The following is a 19521-nucleotide window of genomic DNA, read 5'->3' as shown; positions in this document are numbered from 1 at the left end:
CCCGATAATGGAAGTGAGCTTAAGTATGACTTCTTGTGCTTACAGAGTGATTTTCAATGCAATTGAAATATTCATGGGGGAGGATTAACATTCTCTATAGGACACGTTGAAAAAACAAGACATTCAAGCATTTAAATTGGGTCTCGGATTTGAATTGTTTGATGCGGGGCAGATTCTGTAATTACTTGTACCCTCATTAAGGAATTGGCTTATTTATACGAGTGTGATTTGTTGCCGTCCATTGTGGAGATTTAAATAGCTACCAGACAGGGCTTGTCTGTATCCTGCGGGATCCACACTCCAGTGGACAGACTGATCCGGTGCCATAATTGTCCACCACCCCCCCCTCCCAAAAACAAAGAAACGTCTTAATTCAATTATAGTCTGTTTCTGGAGCTTGTTTAGAGTGTCAGATGAGAGTTGATGTCCTTTAACTGTTTTATTGTTCAACTGGTGCGTATTTCTTTTTCAATTCATTGAAACAGAGTGATTTAAAAGCAACTGTGTGTGTTGATGACAGACGACGGTGTGTTTAAAGACAGCGGCTTAACAGAGTAGATTTACTTTATGGTTTTGGCTCTTCTCTTGTGAAAAGCTTCAATTCTGTACCCAAACACAAATGAGGAGGTTCTCTCGCATTTGAACATGAATTACACTCCCAGAATGTGGGAGTGCAGTGTTCCCCCACTTATGTGCCGCAGTGTGAGCTGCTGTAAATTTGCCTTCTCTTTGACCTTGGCAGAAGGAAAGAGAAAACACAACACAACGGGGAACTCAATTAAGAGATTGGAAGGTTAAATTGGACTTGGACGTGGATTAAAGCTGATGGGCGTTTTGGGGATTTGTCTGAGCTGGCTAAATGGGTTGCTGATTGACAGTGCAGTCAGGACCGTATCAGTTTGGGTCCATAAGATGATAAAAATGGCAGTCATAGATTTAAGTGTCACTTCTGAAATTCCCAAACCTACATGTGGCTGGATTGAAGGTGTTTTCCAGTCACTGGGGAATAATAGTGAGTGGGTCGATTGACAAGCTGGTTCTGAAAGTCATAGCAGGTTGCCGGTTGTGGTCAGGGCACGACAGCTGGGACTGACCAATTAGAGTCCATGCCACCCCCTTCTCGCGGGTTCCGCACCTGCTGGAGTGTATATATGTCAGCTCCCCTGCTAAAGGCTCAGGGGGTCGAAGACGTGGATGTATGAACTGGAAGTTTGATTAAAGATGCAGCAAATAAAGAAGCACGAAGGGAAAGTCTCCTCCTTTAGCTGCTGCTGCTGACCCCAATTTTCAAAAGCTTCTCCCTCCAGGGACCTCCCAAGTCTTCCCCATTATCGTCCTCTCCATGCTGCAGTTGAAGAGGCCCCTTATGATCGACGATTTGTGATGGGCTCTTTTGTTTGTTGCTGGACTGTGATTAACAGCGCTGCTCTCCAGCAGTGAAATGGGTTGAATAAAGCTACACTTGGCTAATAAGCAATCAAAGTCAACTTTGAGTCCACAGCAGCTTCTCGATTTTCCGAAATGTTTTCGTGTTTGAAAGAGATTTGTAATATCAACGCTTTCACTCTAAAAGCTTCAACGAGCGTTAGGACTGATATTTAAATGAGCTGCTCCCTCTGCAGTCTCATCTAAATAAAACGCCTCAAGTGATGAGGATGTAACCTATTTAAAGTCAAATCCAGGTTGTTGTTTTGTTTTATCTTAAATTGTCCCCAAAAGTGTAAAAATATGAAAAATATTTTCAAAAAAAGTTCTATAGAGAGGACATTGCCAAGCCCAGATCCAAAACCCTCACCCTGACATCATCAATAATGACAATTACATCACTTTAAAGGCTTTAATACATTAATAATATTTCAACTGATACCAACCCCCTCCATTGTAATTGACCTATATTCATAAATAAATTAACCATTAGAGCAGACTCCATCGGATTCATCGGGTAATAATTCATTTCCAAAATGAAGCAGGTTACACTTGCTCATCAGCGCTTTTTATGATTTAATGACCACGAACAAAAACAATGATTGGATCATTGTCAATGTCACAGCACAATTGGATACGCGACCAAGGCAAATTCTGCTCACAACAAGCCGGTGCGCTCCTTGTCATGCGTGTGATTAAATTTACTTTTTCATCTCTTTCCCGAGATGTTGTCAGACTAAATGTTGACATACTGATGTCTGATCAAGCGTTCCCAGGCATGCGTGAGCTTGCATTAATAGGTGCCGCATTTTGTCCTTTCATTGCATCCTTAAGCCCAGCTAATGTTCCTCCGTAAGACGTACGATGTGTGAGTGAATTGTGGCACGGCCTGCTTGTGACCTGATTAGTTTAACCCCCTTTGTTGCAAATAATTTATACATACCATTTAATATGCAACAAGGACACTCTGTCCTTTGTTTGAATTCAATTCCAAACCCAAGTTGGCATATTGTCGCAGATGCCACTGTCGTGATTCCGACCCCCCCTCAACCACAGTCGCTAATGAAGGCAGTTCAATTCGACTCACATTCCGCTGAGCAGATACTTCACTTGCACGTTGGACAGTGGTGAGCTAGGTAGAGGAGCACTTTTAAGTTTCAAGTGTACAGCTGAAGTGCATGAGGATGAGCCAAGGTTACGGGCTCCTATTTTGTTTCGACTGACACTTGCACAATCTCATGAGATCCCATACAAGATGTGATGCAAGTCCCGCCTTTACAAAGACGACAAAAGCATTTGAGTGACATTATCGGAGAGGTGTTCATTTCTTTATTGTGTGTTGTTCTTTAGTAGCACCAGTATTAAAATATGACCTAGTTTTGACAGTAGCACTTGTTTTTTCTCACAGCCTCTACCTGTAAATATTGGAAACCAAGACTTACCTAACACTTTCTATCAGGTATCTTTTTTTATAGAAAAGAATAAATATTAAATATTTAGATGTTTCTTTTACTGTCTTGTAGGAGCAAGACGTGGTTATCCTTGTGTAAGACAATCCTGCCTGCATGCGTGGCTTGAATTTCAATGGAACACGCTGTGCTTGGCATTAGTGTCGTTTCATTATAATCCATACAAACTTTTTAAACTGTTTGTAAGTCTGGAACTTTTTCATAGTTGATCTTTTCAACACTACTGAACCATTAGCTGCTTAAATTATATATTGTGTGTGTATGTGTGTGTGTGTGTGTGTGTTGGTTTGTGTGTGTGTGAGAGAGGCCAGCAACAGCTGGACTGCTTTCATCACTCGCCGCCGCCGCCGTCATATAATTATCTCAATCAAGCAATACGCTAATTTGTTTTGAGTGCTCAACCGATGGAAATTAGTGTTGACTTGACAGTGTGTATGTGTGAATTACGCTCGTGTTTTTGGTTTCAAATGAAGCGAGGATGACCATAGGCACTATTATTATTTTTTTCTACTTTCCCTGTATGTAATCACTCCTCTGTTTGGAATATTTGAAGCGAGAGGTGGGGGATTATTATTATTATTATTATTATTATTATTATTATTGTTATTGTTATGGTTATTCATTCTCTCATCTGATCTTAATACTGCTAGTTATATATGCAAGTGTCCATAAATTCTTAGAGTGATATTCCCCATAACGGTCATGTGCGTCCTGGAGCTTCTGAACATATCCTGTAAACAACCACATTGACACCCATAGGGACAACAATGAACATGCCCGTTTCTTGAATAATTAATTCATCACATCATATGATACTGCACAATGTTATCTTAAACACCACGATTTGATGAGATAGATGACTCCGGAAGATTGGTGCACCTGTTGTCGTCGGTTTGTTCTTTTGTGTCTGTTCCGTCAGATGCTGGTGTCTCGTCCAGATTTTCCTCATAGTCATGTCGGGTTTTTCTCCCCTTGGTTGGGTCGCAGTCATGTTCTGTCAAGTTCTGTTTGGTACTTTAACTCTTGTTCTTTGGACTTTTCTCCTTGTTTGCTTGCCTTTTTGTTGTTTTAGTAAAGTTAAACTCCCTTTCTTGCCTCGCCTCGTTGCTTCCCTGCACTTTGGTCTTCAACCAAGCAAATCTGTGACAAGTGTCTCATATCCCCTTCTTGTCAATATGTCACCTTTTCCCATGTTGTTCCAATCTGGGTTTATATGACTCTCACCCCCTGCAACCTCCTGTGTTCCCTCTCATCGTTTCAAACTCCTCCGTCCCGTCTTTTCTGAGCCTCTCCATCCTGCCGTCCCCCATCTCCCCCTCCCCGGTCTGTGAAAGGAAGAATGCCTAAGAGAAATGCTTTGTTAAGCGCCCAGTTGTCATGGTGAACCCAGCAATGCCTGAGAAATTCCTGGTGGGTGGGGAAGAGGGGTAAGGTCCCCTTTTGTGGGGCGAAGATGCGGGGGAGGGGCTGGCACATAAAGTTCTAAAGAGTAACTGTCCCCGTCTACCTCTTTGGCAGTGAAGCATGTCAGGTTTCCTTTAAATTTGCACTACTTCGGGACATGCCGACCTGTCCCGCCGGGTGCAGACGTTTTTATGGAGCGTGCGGCGAGGTGGCCGACACCTGACCTCAGATATAAACCATCTCTTAGTGATGTTGCCCCCCCACCAACAAAATTTACACCTGCATGTGGCAGACTTCAGAAGTTTAAAAACACCTGAGACTTTTTGTTGATATAACCAGGCTGCACTCAGTATCCCATTTCTTCTTTTTCCTCAGTAGCAGAACATCCGCTTGTTTCTCTCCACTTGACTGCATGATGGGGGTCCCATGGAGGTGCTAGAAGGGGGGGGCATCATGACATCATCTGGGAGACAGGAGTTGTTTGGGATTAAGACTGCTGCATGTCCCGCATTGTGCTCATCCTCCCGGCAGACAATGGGAGTGGCCACTGCCAGTTTCGGGCAGAAACTTTCTGCCTTTGTGTCCACTTGTTTGGGTTTCATTACTTACTGTAGTGTACAGTTTAATGGTGACACTACTACCCTAATGAATCACTGATTGCCAACACTCCAAAGTATTTAATTGGGGACATTGAATACGTTATTTTTTCTAAGTGTTGAAACATGCTAATGTTAGCTTAGCCACTTTGCTTGTCATGTTTATGCATGAGACATTTCTCATCTGTTGTTGTTTGTTACACACGACTGATGCTTTCAATCTACTGTGGTTTACATTGTTTCCCTTTACTTTTAAGTGGAAAAGCAATCTTCTCAAACTGAAACACGAAGGGCTGTAAACAGACATTTATCTTAATCTATTAATTCAAAATCAATTTGGGGTTTTACTCCATGACTTAGTCCAGCTTTTTGGGGAGCGGTTGGGGAAATTCCCTTTTCCATTCCATCACGACTTGTTGTGCCACAGTTTCCCAAAAAAATGTGTTTTGGTAAATCTTGTGTGTAAGAACCTCATCAAACACCTTTGGAAAGAGCTACAACACAGATTTTGAACTTCTTGGACAAAAACTCCCATACACATTCTGGAATGTATTTGTGTTGAAGCTACAAAGTGGCAACCCACATCATATTTTCTTTCGCGTCCCATCATTTTTGTCCATATAATATATTTGTCATCTCCTCTCAGCATGCAGGCCTCAACTGAACCTTTCTGGCAGCACAACAAGCGAACACGTCCAACATCTCAAATGTGACAGCATCTGATTATTTAACGGATTGTTACCTTCACGCTACATTGCTCCCATTTAGCATAGAACCAGATTGAGATTTCACAGTGACCTGGTTTCATATGCTGCGGCGGCAGAGCGTAAACTGTCAACGTTAAACTGTTAGACGGGAGGTGCGATGCCACTTGCGGTGTTCTCTGACATGCGGCGAGTTTCAACTGTTCCGCCAGGGCCTTGAATTGATAGTGACAGGAGGGCGTCACAGTAGTCAAACAGATGGTCCCCCCCTTCCCACCCCCCTTAAGTCCCTACACTGGTGCGACTGGGATTTCACAGTTTGCTGGCAATGTGTGAGTGGATGCAAGTTGTGGTTTTCACTTTTAGCACTTTTGGAAAGACAATTTTAGAATCGGGCAAGCAACTTTTGTCAGCCAAGTTATTATATGTGAAAAACCCTGTAAAGTGATTTCAGGAATTTGTTTACAAGTCCATTGTGCCAAACTGGCGCTATAGTCTAAAATCCAAGCTGCTTTCAGATTTGTAAATTTGTGATCAATTCTTCAAAATGGTCCAGTTGATCATACATCTCTGCATCTTGTGGCAAATATTGAAGTTATCATGTGACTATACAGAAAAGGCTTCATAGTCGACCACACCGCTGCATGTTAATGTCTCGTCACTATTGCGCTGACAGCAGTTTTGTTTTATATGCAAATGTTCTGATTGCGAGAGGTCATGCATTTCCGAAGCTGCCACGCTGGAAGGCAAGGGGGGGGGCAATGTGTGGAATATTGTTTTTTTTTTGCAATGTTGCATGAAAGTGTCGTCAGGGGATGAACTGGAAGGCTCCAGAAATAAGTACGAATGGCCAAAACATTCAGCTCAGGCGGGGGGGTTGCGCTTTTGGGTCTGACTCTCAGAATTGAAATCCTTGAGTTGACATTGAGCTGCACAAGCTTGCGTCAGTATTGACTTGCCTTTCACTGTTGTCTTTGTTGTTATCGCCGATCTATGCCTCTTTTTTTTTTTTTTCAATCAAGAGGCTTTTTTGTCTGCAGATAAAACCAAAACAACAAAAACAAGGTCAAACACTAATTTGTTGATTTTTTTTTTTCCTCCCTGCATAAACAGAATATGCAGTGTTAATGGCACATTATTTCCCAGCTTTACCTTGGCTCAGATCGAGACAACAGCAAATGTGCTGCGTAGGAGTCAGAACGTGCGGTCTGTCTGCTCCCTCTCCTGAGGATAAGAGCTTTTCTGTTTCACCTGAGCTGTTTGTGCTCAGATCAACTTGTGTGGCTGCTGGCCAACAACCAAAGTGCTGCTTTGCTTCAGTTGTTGACAAATTGTTTCATCATAAGCACCTGTGTTATTTTTAACCCTTTTAGCTGTGCTGTGATATTGAACACAACAATGTAAGATGTCACAAATGACTTCTAATTGCCTGGAATGTCTTGACTTCATCTAAAAAAAACAAAAAAACAAAAAAACCTGACACTATCTTAGTAGCAGTTGTATTGGTGGCGATAGTGTCAGCGTCAGCCGTTGCTCTCCTCCCAAGGGTCAGGAAGAGGGCTTTGAGAGGGGGGCAGGGTCCAAGTGAAATGAAATGAAAAAGCGACCTCCACCCATTTTTATAGCCCCCGCTCGCCTCCCCAAGCAGTTTGGGTTCACCTTTCAGCCCGGTTCATTCATGCGGGCCGCTACCCGGCAACATTTGACTGTGAATGCTGAAGACACACCTCTCCTGCTAAGATAAGACATTTTGGCCTCTTGTTTTGACAACTTTTATTTTGAGGGGCTTAAAAAAAGACATATTTCAGGTCGACCGTATTGATTCACGAATGACAGAACATTCGGCTATTGTTTCGTGTGTTCTGCTCAGGGTAACCATAAAACTCTTCCAGTGACAAGACAACAAAATGGCGACATACAAAAGTCTATCGAATCAAAACCTCATGACAACACTTATCTAGAGTGATATGGAACATATTATCTTAAGCAACACAAATGCCGTAACAACATTGTGGTTCACCACTATTGTTTTGGAAGTGACAGACTAGCTCATGCCTTTCTCGAACTCTTAAGATGCATAACCAAAACAAAATTGTGTACAGTTGTGGCTCATTAGTTTGAGTCATAATGATAACCAATACACTTCATTCAGCTAGTTGACACAGAGATGTAAAACTCTCACAATCTTTAACCTACATCTTCCCTCATTAGTGATGGTTCAACACAGAAATCTTCTTTCGTGCTCTTTGCTTTTAATTGAACATCCGCTCGCCGGCTGCCGCCGCTGCTACGGAGACGGGGGATTAGCTCGCTCGCACCGCTGCAGGCTCTCTGCTCCTCAGTGGCAGGTTAGAATAATTAATTTCATTCTCGTGAAATTAGACATGATTACAAGGCAGAAACAGAGGTATAAAATGATTTGCTTGAGTAAGGTGAAAATTCTGCCCAGTTTTACATTTTGACAGTCTGTGTTAACAAGGTCCAGCACCTGTAAACTCAAAGTAGCCATAAACATGTCACGTGTGCACTGTCCATTAAGAAATGTTGCATCTGTAAGGACACCGAGCACTCCCGCTAAGTAACGATTGTACTGCATTAGAGGCAACCTCAAGTATTTGATTGCAATTAAATCAAAAAGGCCCCAAAGGAACTGTCAACACTGTTTGGGCGCATGACAATTGCCAAAAGAGGTTAACCTGGAGGTTCTCCTCAGTGTGACCATCCTGTGCAGCTGGGTCCAAGGAATTACTATTTGTATTACTATTATACTATGTTAAATGTGACATCTACATCATTAGCCATATGGTAGCTAGTGGCATCAAGGAGCTGAGATTTGTTATTAGCACTTCAGTGTCATCATGATGAATGACATTATCCTAGTGCTTTCCACCATGGCTTATTGTGTAAAATGACATTTATTTTTCTAATCCATATCAAAACGTAAAATACTGTTTTAGTTAAAATGTGGTTTACAAGCAAGATATAAAAACTAAAATAATGGCAAGAATTTGTTCCGCCGACATGAACGTCTTTCATTTCTAACAGTTCGACCACCCCTAGAAAAACAAATTTATAGCGTCAAGCTTCAATAATTGACAACTTCTTAGAAGAATAAGCTTTAAAAAGATGCCTCTGGGTTACTATGGTGGCCGCTGATGTCTCTTTCCTGTGCCGTTTGCTCACACTGCCTTTCTGCTCCTCATCCACCATGACTTTGTTGACATTTTCTGGGACTCCGCTGGGAGTTTGGACGCTAACTTTGTGGTCTAATTAGGCGAGTCACCCCGATTTCTTTTCTCTCTCTCTCACTGCCTGTCCCTCAGCAGGCAATTATCACGACCATTAAGACCTCCTGAAGACTTAAAAATACAACATTATGCACAAGTGTATAATATTTGTTGACTTACTGCAATGAAAATGCTGTCCTATTTATTAGAATGCAATACTAAAATTTTAAGTATCTCAGTTTGTTTACTTTTTAAATGATCTAAAAATGACCCAGGTGACCAGAATTTGAATTTTACTTGCGACATTTACAGTCAATAACTAATAAAAGCAGTGTTTGACATCACAATCAAATAGTCACTTAAATATCAAATAATCGTCTCTGCTTACATGTGCTGACGTGTACATTAACACAGGCATGCACACACTCGGTCCTGTGTAGCGCCGTGGCCCAACCCGTAACCACAGTGTGTGTTTAATCTTTTCCCTGGCGCCATCCCCTTAGCTGAGAGGCTCCCACAAGGGTCCGAAGTGAAAGCGGCGTCACACTCCAGGTCTGGGACCTAAATGTTCCTCATTTGGCCCAAAAAGCCCCTCTCTCTTCCTCCGCGGAGAATCCTTCCATGGAGAATGACCCATTTGAGGGATGGTCTGCTTCCTTTCAGAGGAGATTCTCCTCGTGCTCACTTTCCCAGCGTTGCATCCACGCCTGGAGCTGTGCCCGAGCTCACATCCAAGAATGCGAGTTGGCAGAGGGCATAATTAAGGCCATGTCTGTCCTCATACTTTAAAAGCGCCTCTTTAGTGAGAGCTGTTTATCTGGCTAATGTCGTTGCAGAAACGCGGCCAGAATGGGCATGAATGGATGAAACGGGGTGAAACGTGCGGCGGCGACTAAACTTTTGTTGCTTTGCTCAGCGCACTCACTTACTGATGTTGTAATGTGACCTTGTGATACCTGTGCAAGCAAGTGACAAAACTGACATCTGATTTAATATTAGCAAACATATTAGCAAACACTGACTAATGTGTTTGTTTAATTATACACAAAATAAAACATATCAAACTGGCAATAAAATGCAGTCGGGAACCCCAAAATTATTTCATTGTGTGTTACCTGGAAACATGAGCATTAAACTGTAAAAAAAAAAAAATTCTCATTGGATTTTACAAGTGTACTTAGTTTGTTCATCTCACATGCAGCTCAGCTGTTGAAATTCATCATGAGCAATTTCTACTGATTTTGTTTTATTGACATGACGTGCTGCATTGCTTGCTGTGATCATCAATCCTCGGAAAATTGAGCAACATGGATGCAGGACCCCCCTGTGCTTAAATAAAGACGTCAATAGCCAGTAAAAACGGTGTCAAAAGACAGATGGATTTATTTGGATTGTTTGTAGACTGAAAAATGTCAGAAGTTGTGTATTACTTTGATTAAACAGCAAAATCAAGCCATTTATATTCATTTCAGGGGGCGGCCATTTTATATATATAAAAATAATGGCAGCCATGTTTCAGCATTCAGTTAAACTTGTGTGTCCGTTGTGGGGTCTTCATTCAGTATTCTGTTGTTATATCAGCTTTTCTTTATATGCAAGAATTGTCTTGCGTACACAGCTGTGTGTGTGTATGCGTGCACGTACGTGTGCATGTGTGTTGACAGTACAGTGTGAATTCGTCCCGCTTGTTTCTGTACTTCCTCCACTTGGGTCATCTATTATTGCTGTGTCGGAGGTTCTTAAATGAAAACAGAGGGATTAGAACCGTGTCAAACATGCTTCTCTTTCGCTTCCTCTATGACAAGCGCTCCAGCCCCTCCTCGTCCTCGGCCTCTTCCTCCTTGTGGTTGGCATTCCCCTGATGCCAAATGGTGATCTGGTAACTTTGGGAAGTTTTCTGTTTGTTTGCGCGAGTTGTGCACACAGGTTCTGCCCTCTGGCCTGCGTCCAGGCTCCTCAAACAAAGCGGCCCATTGATTTTGGGGGAGAGCGGAGTCGGCCGGCCTGTTTTCACCACACGTTTGAGTCGATTGAGCTGGTTTTGTGTTTTCTGCCTGCAGACCTGACCGATAGAATATTATCAACATTAAGTTGGCTGACAACAAACATGACAATACTACCCATTTGAACAAATGTACTTTTCTCAAATGTAATTTTCGCTCTTTTTTTGTCTAAAATTAATTCTTTTTTAAAAAACATTACGCACTATATTGAAGTTTCATGGCGGACTTTCAAAAACTCGACGTGGTATGGGGGGGGAGGAACAAGAGGATACAAGACAAGTGATAAGCCGGGCTGAGAAATGCTTCAACTGTTGAACTTGCAGACTTGGCATGTAAAATGAAGAAGCGTTTCTTCTTCCGGAGAAAGAAAGGAGGAATTTTACGCTGAATGCAAGCGTAATATTCTTGATTAGGAGTTGGGATGTATTGAATGGAAACATAAGCTTGTTCTTTTGTGGACCTGGCGTTAAGTCTATTATCATGTGTAAAAGGCATAGCAGGAGATGAACTCTGCTTTTGAACGGAGAATTTTAAGGACAGTGTTTCATATAAGCGTCCTTCTATTGTAGGCTGTGTTTACACTTGGCAGGTGCGCTTGGAACTTCAGCGCCATTGCTTCAACAGTGCAGTTCACTCGGTCAAGTGGGAACAATATCACTTGAAACCTGCTACTAAGTGCAAATGTAAAAATAATACTATTTTTAATAAATGTGGGAGATGACATGCACATATTTAAAAATACTGTTAACACAGTTAACTCTTTGTCTTTTTGTGCGTGCGTGTGTGTAGATGGCGTCCACTCCGTGTCGGCCCAGTGCCTCCTTCAAGTCACAATCATCACCGATGAGATGTTGTCCAACAGCATCACACTGAGGCTCGCCAACACCTCTCAGGAGCACTTCCTGTCCCTGCTGCTCGCTCAGTTCCTGGACGGCGTGGCTCGCGTGCTCTCGGCAGCCCCCGAAGACGTCATTATCTTTAACATTCAAGACGACACCGACGTCAGCGCCCGCATCCTGAATGTCAGCCTGTCGGTGGCGGTGCCGGGCGACGCCCCCCAGCGGCCTCCGGGCCTCGGCGAGCGCGGACAAGACGGCGGCGGAAGAGGGGAAGAAGGAGGAGGAGCGGAGTTTTTTGGCTCCGAGGAACTCCAGGAGAGGCTGTACCTGAACCGCAGTTTGCTGGCTCAGATCTCCTCCCAGGAAGTTCTGCCGTTTGACGACAACATCTGCCTGCGCGAGCCCTGTGAGAACTACATGAAGTGCGTGTCCGTGCTCAAGTTTGACAGCTTGGCTCCCTTCGTGGCGTCCGACACCATCCTCTTCAGGCCCATCCACCCCATCGCCGGCCTGCGTTGCCGCTGTCCCACCGGTTTTACGGGAGACTACTGCGAGACCGAGATCGACCTGTGCTATTCCAAACCTTGCGGCGTTCACGGCGTGTGTCGCAGCAGAGAAGGAGGCTTCACCTGCGAGTGCATGGACGACTACACAGGTGAGAGGCCTCACTTACAAAATTATCAATGAGAATGTGGCTTTATTCAGAAATTGGTGGACCATTTTGGGAACATGTTCCAGACCCGCCCATGTTCGGTAAAAATCTGTGATATAGAGAGACCATATTATTATTATTTCTTTTTAATCGTTCTACCTCTCCAACACACTTTGAACAGATTTTAATTGATAAAACACACTTTATAAAGTCTTTCCTTAGCTATCAAAAAAGTGCATTAGCTTATGCTAACATGTAATACAAAACAGCCACTTTGATAGGTCAAGATTGAAGTCACCAATGATCACGCCCACAGCAGCGCACGCCTCCCTCCCTCACATCCACCACCTTTGTGCAGCGTTATGCCAGACGACAGATTTTCACTGTTCCTGAGAATAGAGCCCCTTGGCTAAAAAGAGTCACTCAGTTGTTATTGTCGTTGTCCGCTTGCAACTAATTTTGACAAATAGTGCGGACTAAAAATCAAACAGATGCACGAAAATTCTAATTCCATTACAGAAGGTTGTTTTACACGGAAAAATGTTTTGTGAAAATTGAGAATTAATATGAAATTTTGAATTTAGTTTTTCCATTTAAAAATATTTTAATGCTCCAAGAGATAACTCAATTTTAATCAAAAAAAATATTTTCATTCCAATGAACTATTGCTACCAAGAAAAGCAGAACATATGAACAAAACCGTGCTGCAGAGTGATGTCCCAAACATTTTACCCACCCACACACTGTTCCATTACACCATATCCAACATTCCAATGCTTTCTCTCACCTGCCGTAGCACCTGAAATAGCATGTGGGCCCCCCCATCATCAGGTTGAACGCCACTTACATCTTCTCGTGCACGGCCGTGGGTGTCAGAGTTGAACTGTGGGCGCTTTTAACGGGAGTTGTCATGTGAGTGGGTGAAAGTGAGCGGATTTTCACTCTGGAAGCAGCAGACTGGGCTATATTCACAAGTTAGTGGGGGTAAGGGGGGGTGTTGAAGCTGTCATACTGTCACCGTCACTCACGCAGGTTTTATTCCGTGCATTTATTCTCTCATGACTTGAAGTTGTGTTGATCAAAGCGCTCACCTTTGATTCACGTAACTGCAATTAAAGGGGATGAACAATGTGAGGTATAGTTGAGCTCGTTACGGTGCACGGATGTGTGAATGCAATGCGTGTTGGACCGTAGGCGTTTGCCAGATGGTAGTGATGGGGGGAAAAAAAACACAGAAGGAATTGTGGCCATCATTTTTAACACTCTTCCGAAAGACAGAGTGAATGATTTTGATTGCCTGAGTTGTTTTTTTGGGTTGCTGAAGAGATGGATATAGATGAATGGCCTTGCATGGTTAAAAAATATATAATCACAGATGTAGTCTACTTAAAAAAATGCAGATGATTTTATTTTGTGCAACCACTCAAAAGGTCAACACATTTTTTTTTCAGTAGAATAATACTGATGTTACTTATCAGTAGTGTCCAAGATTAATAGTGCCTCATTAATGATGATCCAAGTTAAGTGTCTTGATTGTATTATTAATTGTTTTCAAAGGCAGAATAATACATTTAATAATAAATATTACAAATAGATTGAATTTCTGCTAATGTGTATTCAAAAATCCCTTTTTAGCGACAAGATAAACGAATGACAACAACGTTCAATTGCAAATTTGCAATGGTGAAAATGTTGCTCGCAACAACGCAAGCGAGTGAACAAACAAGAACACAGCGAGTTGTGAGAGAACACCCCCACTTTCTACACAGCCTGCTGGCTGGCACCCTCGCTTGTTTTTGGCATGCCGTTTGCGTTCATACTTTCATCCAGAATTCATTTATGGGCTTTAAAAGTGGCTGGAACAAATCTTCTTTTCAAAAGCATATTCACACTGTTGCCAGAAAATGACAACAACTTCAATGTATCTCTGAGAGAAGAATATAAAAACATGACAAATCCTGGCTGATCATTTAAGAGACAACAGTTTCTGAAGCAGAAACAAACAAAACGGCTTGCTAAGAGGGAAAGGGCCAAAGTTTCCTTGTAGCGACCATGACCCAATCACTGTGACCTCATTACAGGTACAAGTGTGTAATTAAAAGTTGAGCTCGGTGCTTCTTCCAGAGGGACGTCGATGCTCCTGTTACCTAGCAGCCTGACAATGTTCCCCGAGCACGTACGTCTCGGAGGAAATGTCCTCTCTTGCTTCTTTGGCTCATTAAGCCAAGCCTGATACGTTTTAGCCAAAGGTGTAAGTAAGTGTTGGAAATAGCTTGTGAACAAATTTATTTACTCTGTTGGACACTTGAAGTGTTGTCGTTAACTTTTCAGTCGAGCGCACTCTCATGAATACGAAGTCGTGGTCAAATGGAGTATTTTGTAAATTTTAAGCAAGCAAGTTTGTTTTCTTCCGTGCTGACATATAGAATTCTTGCATATTTTTTGCATAAATATTGACTCTTGTTTGTCAATGTTTCATGAGTTTACGCTTGTTTAATATCCAGGGATTAGTTTATGGTGCTTTAGGGAATAACAAAATGACATTTTTAAAATACATAATTTAACATAGGCTCATATTCCAATTGCATTGATCATTTATGCACGTGTCAAGTAAACTTTAAAGGCATCTTGCGCCCATCTGCGAGGTGTCTGTGCAATTTGCCGCCTTAATGATTTATGCCGGCGGAAAGTGCTCACATGTGGTCGCTGCTTATATTAACTAGTTTGAATTATTAATCGGGAGATGGTGAGTATTTGTCACTCTGAGCTCTGCACCCCGTTGTTGCACCCACTTGGCAATGGAAGCTTAGCAGCATTGTTTTGTTATGGTTCATCATCATGATTTCATTTTTTTTATGTCCTAGGCGAGCGCTGTGAGCTGTCTTCGCGCTCAGGCCGCTGTGCTGCGGGAGTTTGCAAGAACGCCGGCGTGTGCGTGAACCTCCTGGTGGGCGGCTTCAAGTGCGAGTGTCCCTCGGGCGGCTACGAGAAGCCTTACTGTGAGATGACCACACGAAACTTCCCTCCAAACTCCTTCCTCACCTTCAAGGGTCTCCGCCAACGCTTCCATTTCACTGTCTCGCTCACGTAAGTTGAAATAATCGCATTTTATAGATAGCTACTTTGCCATTAGAATTAACGACAGTCACATGACACACAAATGGAGCTCATGTTGAATGCAGGGTCATGTGTGGGGCTCCCTCTGGTGGTATGTGAAAGAATTGCTTAATTAAATGTTCAACCTGTATGTAAAAGTGGCAATTTATTAATCCAGTCAAGTGGATTTGTTCAGTGCAGTTCAATGGTATGTCACGTTAGTGTCATAAATCCGCATTTAATCTGTAAACATTAGTTTGGGTACTATTCCAAATTAATATTTAAATCTAATACACTTTAATTGACTTTGGCCTCCTATGCAACTTTATTTTCAATGTCATTATTGTGGTGCTACTTGGAAAGCAAAGCATTTAATGAGATGCTAATAGGCTTCATATCAAATTGTGATTTTCGATTTTCACACTGAATCATTACCTAGATTTGAGTATATTATTTATATCAACAACATCACCTGCAAAACCTCTGTTACGTGTATCATCCGCCTTACCTGTATCCTTGACCGTGTATGACTTATATTATTTCTAGCAGCCCCATTACTTTTTGTGCAATGTGACTCAGTTGCTCATCCACCTCCACACACCTCTCAGGGTATCATTGAACATCCAGGCCTTTTCCGTCACATTCTAGCACCTGACCTAAAAATAAATGCAGAACCACCGCTAAACAACAGAGCACATGACATCTGTGCACTTGCTGGCTTTTTCGTGGCTAGTGGAAAGAAGGAAAAGTGAGTTGAGATCCTGCAGTCAGTGTGGGAGTAATGTGAGTGCATTCACCTTAGAACTTAGTTTTCAGCCATTTTCTTTGGCCTCGAAAGTTGTTCGGTGATGATCAGAAATGGAATCGGCAATAAAAGTGTGTCAATTTGAAATCGGATTGCCAAATATCTAAGTTTGCATCATAGGGAATCAGGGGTCCACCCTCATAATGTCCGCACTTGAAAACAATACCCCCCTTGTGATCCTTCCGGGCCCGGCCTTCTTTTAAGCCCGGCTCGGATGTCGGCGTCTTTTTTGATGGAGAACTGCCCCGACTAGTTTTGAAAGCGCTCTTCATTTCAGTAGCAGGTCACGTAAAAGGTGCCGATACTCCAACCCCCCGAGGCAGGTGAAGGAGAACAAATGGCGGTGACACCTAAACCGACGCCGATCGGGTTTCGCTCGGGATCAATTTGTGTTATGATGGACGGATCAGAATGCGAATAGGTTGGCTTAGGAATCACATTGACGGGGCCCATGTGGAAGTGTTTTTCAACCTTGTTGTGGAATGCTCACATGCACGTTACTCTTGATTCCTCCTCAGTGCTCACGTCTTATCCATTGCAACATCGCGTGACATGGCCCCCCAACATAAGGGCAGGCTGGTTGTTTTTTTTAACTGATGGGTGCCTAATGCGACACAAAGCGATGTGCGTGGTTACTTCCAGCTGATTACTCTTATGGTTCCAAGGGCCCCGAGGGAGGTTAAGGTAGTGGAGCCTTTTAAATTGATACGTCAAAGACGAGAAGGGGCTGTCGAGGGAGAGAGTCAGAATCGTTATTTTAGTCGGCATTTTGTGGATTTAATAGGGCGTTTTATGAATTCATTTTAGAAGAACATTTGACTGATTATTTTGTCCCTTAACTTTGGAAATTGGCCATTTTTTGTGTTTTATTTTTTTGCAATTTTTTTTATGTGGATATACTTGTCCTATACAATGTGTTAATATGGAGAAAAAGAAAAAAAATGGTTTTGAATTATTGAATTTGATATTGTTAAGCTTGTTTGCCCATCACCCCTTGGTTACCCATTGAGATCCAGATGCAAACATAGACTCGGTAATCTGCCGAAGCCGACTTCTTCCTTCTCGCTTCTGCCTCCGTGCACTAATAATGCATCCCCCCCTCGTCCTCCTACTCACTCACTCACCGCCACGTCCGACCCACTCCCCACTTTGACGTCGGCCTAGATTTTCTCATGTCTGTTTTGTTTAATGTGCCCATCGTTATTCATGGCACACTTCCTTTGTGTGTCTTCGGCCATCTCTCTGCTGTAAAGTTCTCTTGCTCACAGTCATGCTTATCGTTTGTTATCGGTTATGTGTAACGCATATTCTCATCTCTATAAAACAAGCTGTCGCAGACCAAAACAAGACTGAAGTGATTCTCTGCATTATTTCTCTAAATTAACTTTTTTTTTTATATAATTTTGTTTTGATCACATTTGTAAATACTTGACATTATTGATTTCTTTTTATGTAATAGGCAACAGAGTTGACCTTTTTTTTGTGTGTGTGTGCTAGATTTGCCACGAAAGAGCCCAACGGTTTATTGCTGTACAACGGCCGCTTCAATGAGAAACATGACTTCATTGCCATGGAAATCATCAATGAACAGATTCAAGTCACCTTCTCTGCAGGTAATAAATGTTCATATTAGTTTAAGACTTCTTTAGATTTGCAAATCATCTCACCAAATATTGACGATATTAAAATTTTAGGTTACATTTTGGACTACAAAAATCCTCCATAAGCAATCTCATTATGACAAGTGTCAAGATTTGTGAAGTAATATTTAAAAGGGGGCATCTGGAATTGAACCAGAGACCTCTTGATCTGCAGTCAAATGCTCTACCACTGAGCTATACCCCCACATTGAGTATTTAGTCAACTGTCCCTGACTGAGGGTCACAATTTTATCATTCTTATTGTTTCCAGGTGAAACCAAGACCACCGTTACACCTTTTATTGTGGGTGGCGTAAGCGACGGCCAGTGGCACGTGGTGGAGATCCACTACTACAACAAGGTATGTTCTCAGCCCACGTGCACGTCCCTCCTTTTAATTATGGCAGCACAATCAGCTGACAGAACCTAAGACACAAGAACACAGACAATCCAGACAAAACTTAATGAGTGGAATCCTGCTTTATCTGCAGCAAAATGTCAATCAGAGGTCTGATTCTATTGAAGGCTGCATGAATGAGTGACAAAGCGGGAGTGAAGCCACTTTGTTGGTCCGTCACATCCATGTTGCTAAATAATAGCTGCTGACAAAATGATCATCCAGAAAGCTGCCACAGGTTTTTATTTATGTGGGTGGTGGACATTTTCTTTGCAGATGTTGCGACTAACGAATTTCTCCATCCCAACAAGTCAACATCTCAATCAGTGAGGAATGCGCGAATCTGTTGTCTGTCTGCGCTTTCCCAGACGGAATGTCACATTTTAGACCATTGAGGAAGCCACTTTGCATTATAAAGATGCCCACCACCCCCCGACCCCACTCACCCCTGCAGTTCACATTTTCTATTCAATGTCTGTGATAGCATGTCTCTGCCCACAAAAGTGATGAAAGGGGCTGGGAAAACTTGTCCCCTTGCCAACGACCTATTATGGACTCTTTAGTCAACTTGCTACAAAAAGATGACTTTTTTTTTATGCTGCAGTAACATTCCCATGTCTTTGTACAGTAAACGCTCTGTGGTAAGCGTCTGCGGTCTATATGGTCAAAGGTTTTTGGACACCTTGTATTTAAAAATACATGAAGTGAAGGAGGAAAAACTATTTTTAGCCTAATATTAGTTGCCTAAATCATATTTGTATGTTTTTGGAATGACAAGAGAAAAAAAAATTGTTATAGATTTGGTTACAGTAAATTAGAAATGACTGAGACAATTAGGCTAACTCGATGTCTAGCATAGATAGATAAACAAAGACTTGATGAAGTGAATATCATCTTTTGGTAATTTGATAATTTACCATGGCTCTAAAACGGTTTCACAGCAACTTAAGCACCAAAGCACAGTTAAGGATTGCTGAATTATTGTTGTTTTGTGCCCCGGGAGTGGAAAAAGAAAGTCTTAAGTCTTCCTGACAAGTTGGAATCATTTCCAAAAATGTCTTCTTAAGAAAAAAAACATGAAGACTGATTCCTTGACTGATCCATCCCTCCTCACGTGGCGAGAGATATCAACGTGGCTCCTCCTCCTGGAGATATCCCACGATGACGCGCCCCTATCAGCAGGGGGTGGGGCCTGATGCTTGGGAGGGGTGCGTTTGAGATTGAAATGTGGCTTTCATGGTAGCCGGGGCTGTGGAGAATGGCAA

At 42.4% G+C, this 19521-nt stretch overlaps 1 protein-coding gene and 1 non-coding gene across 3 annotated transcripts in view; one reads left to right on the top strand and one right to left on the bottom strand.

The window, feature by feature from the left end:
- celsr2 (cadherin, EGF LAG seven-pass G-type receptor 2) overlaps nt 1–19521 on the top strand; it is a 36378-nt gene that overhangs the window by 3860 nt on the left and 12997 nt on the right. For both annotated transcript variants that reach the window (XM_088390173.1, XM_088390172.1), the window contains exons 2-5: nt 11618–12322; nt 15184–15406; nt 17718–17833; nt 18132–18220. In XM_088390173.1, coding sequence (XP_088246299.1) covers nt 11618–12322; nt 15184–15406; nt 17718–17833; nt 18132–18220 — 1133 coding nt within the window. The remainder of the gene's footprint in view (nt 1–11617; nt 12323–15183; nt 15407–17717; nt 17834–18131; nt 18221–19521) is intronic.
- On the bottom strand, nt 17994–18065 carry trnac-gca (transfer RNA cysteine (anticodon GCA)). Its single transcript has one exon. It is a non-coding gene; the product is annotated as a tRNA-Cys (tRNA).

Source organism: Syngnathus floridae, chromosome 11, assembly GCF_059516105.1.
Source record: "Syngnathus floridae isolate MCC-2025c chromosome 11, RoL_Sflo_1.0, whole genome shotgun sequence".
NCBI classification, from domain to species: Eukaryota; Metazoa; Chordata; class Actinopteri; order Syngnathiformes; family Syngnathidae; genus Syngnathus; species Syngnathus floridae.
This window is presented reverse-complemented; position numbering and strand designations above follow the sequence as displayed.